Source organism: Aphis gossypii, chromosome 1, assembly GCF_020184175.1.
Source record: "Aphis gossypii isolate Hap1 chromosome 1, ASM2018417v2, whole genome shotgun sequence".
NCBI classification, from domain to species: Eukaryota; Metazoa; Arthropoda; class Insecta; order Hemiptera; family Aphididae; genus Aphis; species Aphis gossypii.
The window spans coordinates 53330344-53344733 of NC_065530.1; the positions used below are offsets into that span (position 1 = coordinate 53330344).

The window sequence follows — 14390 nt, forward strand, 5'->3', positions numbered from 1 at the left end:
TATTATATAAGGAGGTGCTTCAATAATAATATAAAAATATAATAATATTCAAGGCCTATAAATGTATATGTTATCAATGAATTTACAAGTGCTATGTTTATAGCAAAACATACTCATAGGTACACACACAAAATTAAATTGTGAATTCGACGTAATATTAGCACTATCAATACGATTAAATTAAAAACTCACACAATATACGAAAATGCAAAAAAAGAAAGTAACACACGGGCAACGCCGTGTCGAGTCAGCTAGTATTATTATATAGGACAAATTCGAATAATTTAAAAAGGGCGAAAAATGTCAGAAAGAAAGGATTGTAGGGCATCGCATTATTGTATACGTATAATAATAACCGTATAGGGAGGGGATAACAATTATTACATTGTTATCATCTATCCCTGCTGCACCTCCCCGTCACCCATCAAAGGACCATGTAGAGCGCTATCGCGTATACTTAAATATATCGTATAATAATAATAAAACACGTATACATATTATATGCGGGAAACCGCGACATTTTCGGGGCGGTGACCGGTGATTGATGGACGCGATTTTTGCGAATGGTCGTATTATATATATATAATATGTATCATACACGTCGCCCGTCCCAATGTACAATTTACACCCAATAATATGCTAATAAAAACCCGTTGCAGGCTGCGATGTACATAACGTTCGACTGCGCTAATAGAGATGTCGCACGTTCGAAACCTCCTCCGACCTTGCAGTGTAAAAGCCGTGAGCACATATTATATTATTATGCATGATATACTTTATAGGTACCTAACCTACGTGACGTATGTAGACGTTACATTTTAATAAAAAGGCAGTTTTTCGTCATATGCGATCAAACAAATGACGCTATTGGAGGGATGGGGTGAAATTTACGTGTAGTACAATACCGCGATATAATGTAGCCGGAGCAACAATGCGATTGTGATTATTAATAGTGTTTCACTGTTTCTATACGAACGAGTGTGAACGCTCTACTTAATAATATATGCAAGCGGATTTCGTGAATCATAATCAAATGTATGAAATTGTGGTTATCACACACATGAGTTGTATTACTCGACGTAACACGTCTTCGCCAACCAATCCTTAATTTGGATCTCTAACATACATATATTCTTATTTTACTTAACTTTTAATGTTATACACATGTATGTATACATAAATAATTGTTCTTTGCAACACAAAATGCATGTCATATCCATCTCTTATATTATAATATGACTAAATAATTTATTGTTTCAAATAATATATAATATATAGGTGCATGATAACTTGATGACTCGAGTATTTCATACGAAAAACTGAATATTATCCTTTATTTTAATATAATTGACCATATTATACTTAACTATAATAATACATTTGGGAAATAAAGTTCAAAACTTTGGTGAATTATTAAAAGTAAAAATAAACAGCCGGGAGCTAAAAATTTAATTTTTAACCTGTTGATATAATCACATGCCCAATGAAATATTATATATTACACAGAATGATTCACCAATTATGCACTTCTACCCTATATTTCTTATACTAAAATGGAGTTATTTTTTGAAATGCCCATTTTCTATAAATTGTTATGCAGATGTTTTTTTTTATTTTTGAAATGTTGATAAATTTAAATTTAAATTTGAAATAGTCGTTTCTGTTTTCTTATAAAAGGCGTATATTAAGGATGTACTACAGTCTTTAAAATGGTTAATAAATATATGTTTAAATAATAAACATAGATCTAATATTTATTATGCTTGGACTATTTTTATTTTTTTATTGATTATAAATTTCAATAGATTAATAGTAGTTATTAAAATGTTTATATTACTCAAATGCTCATGTACTAAATGTCTTGTCTAATATATTTCGTAAGTATAAACAATTTATGATTTTTTAAGACCCAGACTATTGATACGACCGTTATTCTTCATACTCTAAGTTTAATAACTCGGAATCTACTCATTTGAATTTTGATTTTGAAATATCAAAATTTAAGAAAAAAAAGTTACCTGAAAATTTACCAAAAAAAAAAGGGTTCATATCTCCACTGCAAAACCATCTTTAAGTGGTATACAAATCTCAAATATTTAAAAATATATTCTTCAAATTTATTTAAAAATTTCAGTTATCAGATTTTGATAAAGTCCATTATTAAAGAAAAAAGAGGGTGGACGTTCTCAGTGAATCACTCTATACATCAACACATGGTTTATTTTAATAGCGATAACTTTTATAGGAATGTCGAGTTGGAAAAAACCGATCGTAGGACCTAGTAATACGTATACGGCTAAAGAATTCATATTATTATTGTTTACCATATAGTTTGTATAATATGTATGTATAACATAACAAATAATGTGTGTTCCAGACGGCCACTGCGGTTTTCGAAAACGGAAAGGATGACCTTTTTGTGAGATAATGCGACGTGCGCCCCGCGGAGGAGTCGGTCGGTCGGCGGGCCGATATGGCACCAATAAATCTTTATACCCTGCGGAAGCCGACACGCGCGTTATCCGAAAGTAAAAAAAAAAAAGTAAAAAGACGTTTAATTCTTCGCGGTGGCTACCGCAGTGTTGATTTTTCATCATATTTTTCTTTAACGTATCTATATTATACTTATCGGATGTATATAGTTTTTTTTTTTTTTTTAAATATTTCATATACAATAGTGATACACTTATACACTGTAGTAAGTAATGGTTTTTATTATTTTTTTTTTTTTCAGCAAACAGGGAATTTAGATACGGTGGACGGACCTTAAATGCGGTGCGTATGGCATCCGAACGTCCGACGTGATAAATCGATTTCAATAGACGTTTTCGCAATTCCACCGTCGCCCGTGCACGCCTGCTCTCAGCAGTCGTACATTGCAGCCGCACAATGATATAATTGTGTTTTCTGTGTCGGTTGACAATGTTTCATTATTATTTCGGGGAGCACATTTTTTTTCTATTTTTATTTTTTTTTATGTCTTTTCGAACGGCTAAATCCAAATTATATATATTACATTATTAATACTGCTATGTATGCTACTAGTTTCGGGAGCCGCCGACTCAGCCCTTACCGCCGCCCACCACACGGCGTGCGATTTTTTTTTTTACGTGTACATACAATACGACCAATGTCAGCCCGGCGACTGCACAGCATTATAATATATACGGTGGACGCGCCATGTGCGTAAGGTTTTCGCTCTATTTCATCTCGAACGTTTCCCGAATAATTTACACCACATATGGCGGCAGCGGTGCTTACGGACTTAACGGGCTATTAGGCCAGATCGATTTCCCCGTCGCAATTGTGTGCTTTACTCTCGCTAGCGTGTGTGTGTGTGTGTGTGCGGTTTTCGCTTTGTGTTTACCGCGTAAATTGCCACCGTCAACGAGTCGATTGCAATATGATTGAAGTAATATATATATGCGTGTGTATTACAATAACAAAAAAAAAATCGTTGCTTAAGCCGTCACCAAATTGATTCGAATCCGTAAAATACGCCAAGCCGAAAATATTATACATATACTGTAAGACTGTCCGATTTTCTGTACATACAAAAATATTATAATTCATAGGTTGTCATATTGAGAACCTAAATGTAATAATAATATTAATGGTATGCGCACTACACACGTATATAGTTATATAGTATCTATCTATAACCACATATATACCTACATCGATGTAATTACCAAAGTATCAGTATACAGTACATTCAGGTGTATATTATTATTGGTCCTTTTATATTATACTGTCTTGATTCGATAATATTGTATGCTCTGCGTATCCTGCAGCATTTTTCTAACTGCGAAACTGCAGGTTGCGTGTATAATTTAAACGAACGTGCTTTATGGTAAACAGTGCAAAATTAAACTATCATATCAATATATAATAATATTATGTATTATTATACTTAAACAATATAAACATATATAAATATATATATATATATATAAATATTTTATTGATTTATATAAAATAGGTAGGTACACATAATATAATATATAAATACAATAATATCTGCTCCTTTATGTAAAGAATTATAATATGAATGAAGGAAGTATGCCTATAAATTATAATGTATATATATATATATATTTACATATTTATAACTGCAGCGATGTCGTACAGGGTGCATCGGTCACGGACGTTATTATCATGTTTTTTTATCGTAAAACATTTATATTCGATATGACAAAAATTTAAAAACCTACCAATGCGGATATTCTATATGCACCTCCGCTATTTTTATAAATCTTAGAGGATTGGTTACACGCGTACAATATATAATGTAATATTATGTTATATATGCGCTATCCATTGTTAATAAAACTATTCAATCGCAATCGTACACATGATATACTCGAAATGTAATCTATACGGTATCTACATAATAACACAATAAACGCATATCGAACCTAGGTGTCGGATACAATGTACGACCGCGTGGAGTGCAGTGGTCGGTAAATGGCATTGTGTAATTTTTGGCGGTTGCATAACTATATATATGTATAATACTTATACATAATAAGAGTTCTGCTACTGCTACTATTGCACACGTCAACTGATCACTGTACAGCTCACTATTTTTATTTTTATTTTCAAACCCGTGTGCGTGTGTGTGTATATATTTTTTAAATAATATGTATTATACATGTACCACAAATACCAGATGTTCATCGGTGGACGAGCGAAAGACGTGTCTTACAAATCACGAGAATCGACGAAGAGAAAGAAATCAACCTGTAGGTCAAAGTGCACTGTATACACTGCATAAAATTAGATTTATATAAATTAAATAATTTTTAAAAAAAAATTAACATACTACATAGCAGTAATTAAATAATGTTAACGCAATATTATAAAAATTAAACCATCCGTAATTTTTTGTATATTATCGTAAAATAAATAATGGATTAAGACTTTCGAAGAAGTATTAAGTATAAAAATTTACCTCATATTAAAAACTATGGAATTTTGAAGTAAATTCCAAAATCAAAGTTTATTATATTTTATTTATCAATATTATTTTATTTTATTCCTATTGCCACTACTAAACATCCATAGAAATTATCTACATTTTTACTTCTTACTAAAGAGCTGTTCCCAACAACCTTAAATGAAACTTGAAATAAAATTTTTTTATGTGTGTGTGTTTGTGTGTATATATATAATATATATAAAACGTTTCAAGATCTAAGAAATAAAAACACATATTTTACCATTTTATCAGTTTTTCTCTTTCTTGTCCAATCAAAAAAATACCTGATGATCACTCTTATATTCGATACATATAGTAGCTATATAAAATGTATATGTACGTATAATATCCCGCACGACCAACTAAATCGACCAAGAATAAATAATTCAGTTGTATATATCAAAGCGGTCCGAATTCCCATCGAAAGGTTTCACTGAATTTAGCTGCCACAGTGTCGGATTCATATCTCTATTTAACCGAATCGATTTTAAAACGCATCTTTTAACGAGTTTTTAAAATTATATACCTGTAGTACGCTGTATTAAAATAAATCTCCGTAAAAATAGTAAATTTAATTTCTTTATTCTTATACCGCGATTACAATTTGACTTCAACATTTTTTTTTTTTAACTCGTCTCATTATATAGGTACCTAATAATATTAAACATATTTATGGTTCATTCAAAATCTCCATTTGAACCAGTCTGACATAGTAACAGGTAAAAATGTATACTACATTTAACTGATATGTACGAAACACATTGATTTGAATATAAATTGTCACACTATCTGGTACGTCACGTTTTGTCGTCCGTCGACCGGATCCCAGCAAACACACTATAATATACTGTGTCTATAGTTTACGACTTAACTCATAATAATATTATGTTATTTATTATTAAAAAAATTAGTAGATAAGTAGAGAATAATTCATTAATAACTCTAAATTAATATGGCTTGGTAGTGAATAATACCAAAAAAAAAAAAAATTCTTTAAAGTATGGAAATTAATAATATTTATTGTATGAATAGAAATAATTTAAATAAATACGATAAAATATAAATGTTTGGTGGAAGTTTGTTTAAAACCGTTAGTTGAATGAAAATATAAGTGTACAAGTGTTTCGATATATATATATATATATATATATGTATAGGTACTGCTGAACGTACAGATATCTTATTGAGGGATGTTCTTATTCCGAGTGCCATGCCATGCCAGTGCGATTGATTTATCGTGGCATGTTCAGATAAACATTACGAAAGGGTCCAACATACCACTTTCTTTCTTTTTACTACACTCTATAATGGAAATACTTCCATTCAAATTACAAGACCCTTTCAAATAAATTACTAAAAACAATGTGGCGTTTTCTCATTTTTACTGTCAAAACAGTATTCAAATCACCATTGCCCGTCTCACCGATGTTAACACATTATTATTGTCATTAGTTTTTTAATTTTTTAAACCAAAATATTGACGTTTTAAAAGTTTAAAACCATAATCCTTGTATTGTTAATTTAATATTTATTATTGTTGTTGTTGACATAATTATTACCTACGTGTGCATTATAAACTATAATTATAGGTGTAAACTGTTGAGCGGTTATTTTCAATTCGTCCCCATTGACACACTTTACATAATATAGCTAATTATCAGCGTATGCGATTTAATTACAATGCAGTGAACCCTAAAGCAATAAATGTCAACTGGCATGGGGGAACTAATAAACATAAGTACAGTATAATTTACATATAAACATATATATATTATACAATGTTTGTATTTACGAATAACGATGATTATTCGTATAGTTTTCGTGGTATTCAGACAAATATTACACTGATTATAAACTGTTACGACTGTCGGGAATATTGATAATTAGATTTAAATTTTTTGTGACATCCAATTATCTCTAACAATAATAAACTAGATAATATAATGTGTAAAGTGTAATTGTTTTCGCAATTTCCACCGTTTTGATATACACTGGGTTCTAAAAATAATAAAAATTTAAAAAATTTAAAAATTTAAAAAAATATATATCTAGGTATGATTTATTCCATATTTAAATGAATGAGTTTACACAAAAAATGTCTAACTTTAGTTTGTATTATATCTATATCTACTTACTAGTTAACTTTTTTACACTATATTTAATTTTGTACCTACTATAGTATGCGTTGCAGATAATTCATTGTTTATATTCGACACTGAACGTTTATGATAAGCCGTTAAAAAAATAAAAACCATTAAGAATATTGTTTGTTTTCTTGGAAAACACATGTGTGAACAATGAATGTAAACAAATGTTTTAATCATACTATAAATGGCTCGCATTTCGCAACAATGCAACACTAATATACTATTATAATATTATGTGCATTATATACTGCAACTGCACATCAAGATGATGTCCAAAATGAGTTTTAAGAATTAGTCCTACAATCTCATCATTACAATGTGCGTAAAACATCATTATATTTACTGGTATAAGCGAAGGAAAACAGACGTTACATAGACACATAATATATTACACTTGAAAAACCGCTGCAGTCTGACCCGCAGTGGGCCGCGTCATTATATAATAATAATTATCCTGAATATTTTGACCGTAGGCTTGGAATATTTTTCTATAGGATTGATATTGTGCGCGTATAATAATTACTGTAAATCCGGGTATCGAGCTAAGAGTAAATGTATAAATGTATAATGTATATCGGTACGAGTCCTTGGAAATGTAATGTTCATATTATATTCACATTACATTCACAGTAGCGACATGCGTTTGAACGTACACTTAAATGACGATGTACCAACAGGTAGAGCTCCGAATGTTAAAATATTCTAAGACAAGGTATACGTGAAAATGTACCGATACTACCTATCGACAAATTTTAAAACAGCCTTGAACAATGTTCGTGCCAATAAGAACGAGTCGTAATATAATCATATACCTATATAAAATTGCACGCACCCGGTTACTTTATTATAGTCAACACCTCCGTATACCATGCATCACTTCATGACGTACTTGTACAGATTTAATACAAGGTGATCCATTTAACAGGCTACATTGCTACAATAATTTATTTAGTGAATTTTGGTTTGGAAAAAAATGTACACATTGTAATCAGGTATGTTACCTGTATGTTTATACGTTATGCTGCTACTTACATAAATTTAGTTAAATCGGTATGTGTACTTAATTAACGTTTAATAATTGTTCAAAGTCCAAATACGTTAAAACAAAAACTTAACACTAATGAATAAATTTGGTGAATATAATATATAACTATTTGAGTAAGGGATTTTTCGTTTGATATCAATGTTAACTGCATATCTTTGAACACTCCGTTGATATAATATGCGGTATTGTCATAATACAGACAATAATATTACTCTTAAACTATATAACAATTAAATACTGTAACCGTATACATATAAATTAACAGTCGAATCACAGTACATATAATATATAAGACACTGCAAACACCATCAGTCTTATTAAAGAACGCGACGTACATTTATATGTATTTTAATAAGAAAGACAAGGGTGGTGTTGTCTCGGTATTGAGATCGACCCTCATCGCGTCGTGAAGTAATGCTATACCAACAATAATGATTATAAATACGTATACTCGCTGTATATACATAGTATACCTATATATATATACTGTGGTGCGCTAATAATAATAATTGAACTCGACCCTTGGTCCAATTTCCGTTTTCTCCCCACGCCCGAATACTTTTCCCTCCACCGAATCGCGTGATGATGTTACGGCACCGTGGTCAAATTGTCAACAAGTCTTCGAATTTCGATTCGTTTACATATACAATAATATATTATATACTTATTAGTTATTACTTTCAATTACATTTATTCTGAGGGTCCGCGTGTGCGTGTGATAATGACTACCTTTACAACTTACTGTAATCGGGAGAGGGGCTGTCCACTATGATACCGATAAACGTATGCAAATCGTATGTTAAGTCCACTGGGACCCTAATTAATGAATCCTATTCAAATCGAGTGAATACAGAGGTCGGACTGATGGAGATTTACAGAGCTTTCGCGATAACGACGAAATCACCACCCGAACGAAATTCATTTAATATAATATTAAGTAACCATTACGATTGTAATATTATGGTCGTTAAAAATTTTAATACGTATACGGACTCAACAAGTCATTTAAAATACTATGTGTCGCTCTTGATCGACGGTATTATTTATATGTTAAGACTTAAGACACATTAAATTCGAAAATCAGACGGTTGTTGTGAAGCGATTTTTAAATTATATACGAAAATTCAAACGTACCTATATTATTTGTACCTATACGTGAAATATCACGATTTCTAAATCTCTAACCTGGCATATACAAAACAAACAATGCAATGTCTTTTTCGAGGTTCTAAAAGCATTGATGCTCATTTATTTCCCTATAGAACATATTATACGTAACCGTGCAAGATTTATAAGAACAACCAGTGACGAATCCTATAAGAAGTCATTCGAAAAAGATAATTCAGTTTGGTTTTAGATTTTTGGGCAGTAGACGTGAATATGGTGTACATACAACAACCAGATAACACAAATATTCATATACACTCTTTTTTAATATTATACTCAAATAACTCTTCACAAGTATTTGATATTTATTCTTTAGCCCGTTCGTCCAGTAATGTGGTAATAATAGCGCTATACGTTTATAAGAAAATTAAGTTATATTATGGCCATTTAATATCGTTTTCGTTATATTATATATTTATATAGTTACATTTTTTTTTCAATAGACAAGTTAATAATATCATCACGTTGGTAGGTCACCATAAAGGTATACATTATTAAATTTTTATAGTAAATTCATTTAACAAATAGTGGAATAAACCAATTGTTTTTTTTTATTTATATGTTACTATGATAATGGTGTAGGTCAAATGCACATAGACAATTTTTGGATTTCTCACTAGTTTTATATTTTCCTTGATAAGAATTGTACCGATTACGACACGCTTGTTAGGACAGTAACCAAGTAAACAAATAAAAATCAATTACATATCATTCTAAATTACGGAGAAATTAATCGTAAATTAGATGTTAATTATTATAATATTATATTACGAAGTGTATTATAATAAAAAAATAACGTATTATGTTGTCTAGAGGTCTTATCTAATCGTTATGTATTTATTTTACTGCTAGCTTATAAGTTTTAAGTGGTCTACAGGAAATGTTGGGAAAACAAAACAAAATAATTAACAAAAATAAATATTCTTAAACTGCGCCTTAATACCAAGTACTGCGCCTTATATACGTATATCTATATATTATAAATACGTTTTTAACATACGCCACTTATAGAATAGTTGAGACACTATCAATTATTGTTATTGTATATAATATACAGTCCGATATAATGGATGTCGATCTATACAATAATATATTTAAATAATTATTAAATTTAATGGGTATGTTACGTATTATCATCAATCATCATTATAATTTTAATATGTTTGTTTATTTTCATTAAACTTATCAATTTTCATATTGTCGATATCAATGGTTATCGAAATGACTTAATTAAAAAGATACGTTTCATGAATCGATGAGTATAAAATATGTATTTCGTATGCAACTCACATATCCTGTACAGCTTAATCTTTAATAACGAATGAAATTGTGTAGGTACCTACTGTAATTATTGTTATTCCGTTTGAACGTTTACAAACGCTAGACAATATTCACAAACGATTTAGTAACACGTCAGTAATTACTAATTATACTGATGTATTAACGTATCTGATGATATATACTCACCTATTTATATACCCGGGATGACTCGTATAGCGATAGACGAAAAAGTAATAAAGCTGATGATTGTCGGAAATACTAAAAAAAAAAAAAATGTCTACACGATATACAAACGGACTACACTAGTTTTGTCTACAATAATACTATTGTAATAAGTGCAAACATAGTATTATATAAACGAATAAAATAACGATATATCGTCGCAGTGTGCGTGCTGAATCCGTCGGAAAGGGACTTTGGGTGAGCGCGTGCCATACACACATACACACGTATACATATATATATATATATATTATGATATATCGACATGGCCGTTCAAACAATATATACGTACACATAATATAATACAATATAGGTGATTCACCCATTGCCCTACTGCTATACTGCTGTACATCATCACGGTGTGCACTGTGTATATTTACTCAGACTAGGCGCAAAAATCGCACACTCCCCTGCGTCGACGATATGTCGCGAGCGTCTGAAAACCTCCCGCCGACGGGTAGGGGGTAGACCACGCGTAGTCCGATCGAGGGTGGAACCTCCCCGGTGGTGACACAAAAGGCGAGACACGGATTCTGTTTATCGAGTTCATTGTGTTTTTTCTACCCCTACACCTCCACACCGTCGAGGCATAGATCTCCCCAAATTTTCGCTGGACTCGATCCCCGGCCGCGGGAGGGTCCATCGTTCGCGTATACTGATTTATAGGTTAGTCGGTTTTCGGAACCCGACCAGGAACACGGGTATACACGAACGAGAGCCATGTCCGCGTACGACTGGCAGCCACAGCAGCAGTTCGGCGTCACCGACACTCAACTGCCCGAAGTCAAAGGTAAGTCACGAATATACACACTAGTCAATATAATAGGTGAACACAAAGAAGGGATACAAAAATGTTACAGCTTGATAACAAGTTTTGTTATAAAAAAAAAAAAAATAAATAAATACCTAGATAAATAATTTCTGTAAATCAAAAATCATTAAACAGACCTCCCGTTATTGGTTTTCACATCGTACTTTGTTGCACTTTTTCAGGTTCTAGTAAAAGGTCTAGGCAGACCTATTCAAAATACCAAACGGCCGTGCTGGAAACTGTGTTCCAAACTTCCAGGTATATCGTGCGGAACAAGAGACAGCAGATGTCGGCTGAACTGAGCCTCACCGAGCGGCAGATAAAGATATGGTTCCAAAACAGGCGGATGAAAGAGAAGAAATGCCACAAGGAAGCACCACGAATCGTCGTCGATCAACATATGCCTCGGCTTCAGGGCGAGAGCTGTCCAGTGGCCGGTTATCCTGAAGACTATAACAACCTCATCGAGCCAGCCGACGAACTACACGATGACGACGTTTTTGCTAATGGTTATCACTCTGCTGTAGTGTCCAAACACCAACCGGACAATGGAGGTGGTGGTTACGCCGTTTACGGTGGATACGATTTCATAACACCCGACCCGTACGACCAACGAATGACAAAACAACAGTGTTGGCCTGCGCATACCGTCGACTTCCATCAAGACTTATACGGTGACGTGAGTATATTATATTATAATATTATTTTAAGTATTGTAATATTAGAATTTTTTTCTCCATGTAGTCTATTGATTTGTGGGCTCGTTCAAAATCACATTCAATCATAAAAACGCACGTAGCTTGCAATATTAATTAAAATACTATAACTCATAATTTTATTCGTCAAATAACACTCTTAATAAAACTTTACCCTCTCGGTTAAAACATATGTCATAGTCAATCGCACCATTGTAATTAGCCCATGTACGTTCAAAAGTCTCTCATTTCAACGAATTTATAAAATATAATAATTATTATTTAGTATTGAGTTACATAACTATTATAGTGATTTTTAATATTTTCATTTTTTGTTCTTGGAATATTTTATATTTTCCTTTCTAATACTAGAACCTACGTGTATTTAAAAAAACAATGTTTTTAAAATTAATCTAATTTTTCAGCATGATTCAACCCATTTTCAAAGACTGCCGACGACTCACCACCACTATCCGTTGAATTCGCAAGTAAGTACTTTTATTAGACGACATTGTTCGTACCTATAATATATAATAATATAATAAAAACGTCCTTATTAAAAAAAAAACGATTTATTTTCATACTATTGGAAAAAGTGCCTACTGCCTATACGTCATTTTTTAAATCTCATATATAAAACAAATCTTATTTGAATTATAAATTTGTATTTATTTTCACGACAAAGAAAACGTGTTGTGATTTTAAACACTAATTATTTGATTAGGTCAATTGTGTGTCACCCAACTATAGTTATATGTGAATTCCGACCAAAAATATTTGTATATGACCATTAGTGTTAAACATAACTATACAACCCTCGTTTCACCGACCAGAGGGCTGATGCATATATATAAGTCACGATATCGTATTGTAAGATGTAACGGGGTGGGATACGTATAATGTTTAATTCGTAATATTTATACGCGTATCACAATTTACTATGCACCATAGAGTCATTGCACATTATAATATTAATGCGTGTTTATGTTTACAGGTACAGGACTACCATGGTCCTCCACAGCTGCAGGCTGCACACGGTTATTGACGGTGGTCATTATACGACACGTGTATAATAATACTATGCAGTTCGGCCTGTATTATATCCATCATTGTATAATATATCGTTCGACTACTGCGCGGTAATAAAATTCTAGTCAATTCACAAAAAGGTGCTGTCCAGTTGATAAGAGTCATCGCGCGTATTGCATAAGAGGGCCGATAATATTATACCATGTTATATAAATGCGTACCCTTTCAGATCAGACCACCCACAAACGGTCACCAGATGATTCTGCATCTACTATACATACACGCGGTTCCAAATTCTCAATCTAACATAAAACGTGAATCATTTATTAGTATAATAATTATTTTTTTTTACCTACACATAAAATTATAATCAAAATTATAATATATCGTACGTTAGTATTATTATAGTATATATTTATGCATGTGTGTTTTTATTTTTATTTATTTATTTTTTTTTTGTGTTCTATGACTTAAAATATATATATATCTGTATATTAATATTAAATATTCATAATTTGTATATTTATTTATTATTATTAAAATTAATTTCGGTCAAATTTTATTTTTTTTATTTATAACAGTTTCATGGGTAATGAAATTGGCATTTTCTCCGATGATAACAGTAATAAGAAAAACGTGCATTGCTACGATATCAAAAAATCTAAGAAAATAAACTTTAATTAACTATAGGGATAAATATGAAAATTAGACGTTGTAATACGTGCACATTTCGATGATCGAAACCGATGTATATACGTTACAATAAAGCATACGCATATTTTGTCAACGGCACGCACATTATGCAATATTATGCCCATATAATATACACGCGAGGAATCTTTCGTTCGTCGGCACGTACGCAGGGGTTGCTCTCCTGCTGTGCGCGACCATTTAAACGCACAGCTGCCGCGTCACCGTTGTACGACCATATTATATTTTCAGGTAAGCCGAGGGTTTCGTATTCGTGTAGTATCGTCCAGACGTCCTGACTGCGGTAAAGACCGGACGTAAA

General features: G+C 31.8%; 1 protein-coding gene across 1 annotated transcript; it reads left to right on the forward strand.

Moving 5' to 3' along the window:
- The first annotated feature begins 11481 nt into the window (after positions 1 to 11481).
- LOC114128128 (homeobox protein abdominal-A homolog) lies at positions 11482 to 13918 on the forward strand. The gene is made up of 4 exons (XM_027992565.2): positions 11482 to 11633; positions 11837 to 12333; positions 12775 to 12837; positions 13344 to 13918. Exons 1-4 carry the CDS (start codon positions 11564 to 11566, stop codon positions 13392 to 13394), a joined length of 681 nt encoding a protein of 226 aa, XP_027848366.2. The 5' UTR covers positions 11482 to 11563; the 3' UTR covers positions 13395 to 13918.
- Positions 13919 to 14390: the final 472 nt, after the last annotated feature.

Excerpts from the sequence above, each read along its gene's own strand:
- LOC114128128 (XM_027992565.2), top strand. The coding sequence starts at position 11,564 with ATGTCCGCGTACGACTGGCAGCCACAGCAGCAGTTCGGCGTCACCGAC. Across the intron at positions 11,634-11,836 it reads TCAACTGCCCGAAGTCAAAG|GTTCTAGTAAAAGGTCTAGG; the intron begins GTAAGTCACGAA and ends GCACTTTTTCAG. Across the intron at positions 12,334-12,774 it reads ATCAAGACTTATACGGTGAC|CATGATTCAACCCATTTTCA; the intron begins GTGAGTATATTA and ends CTAATTTTTCAG.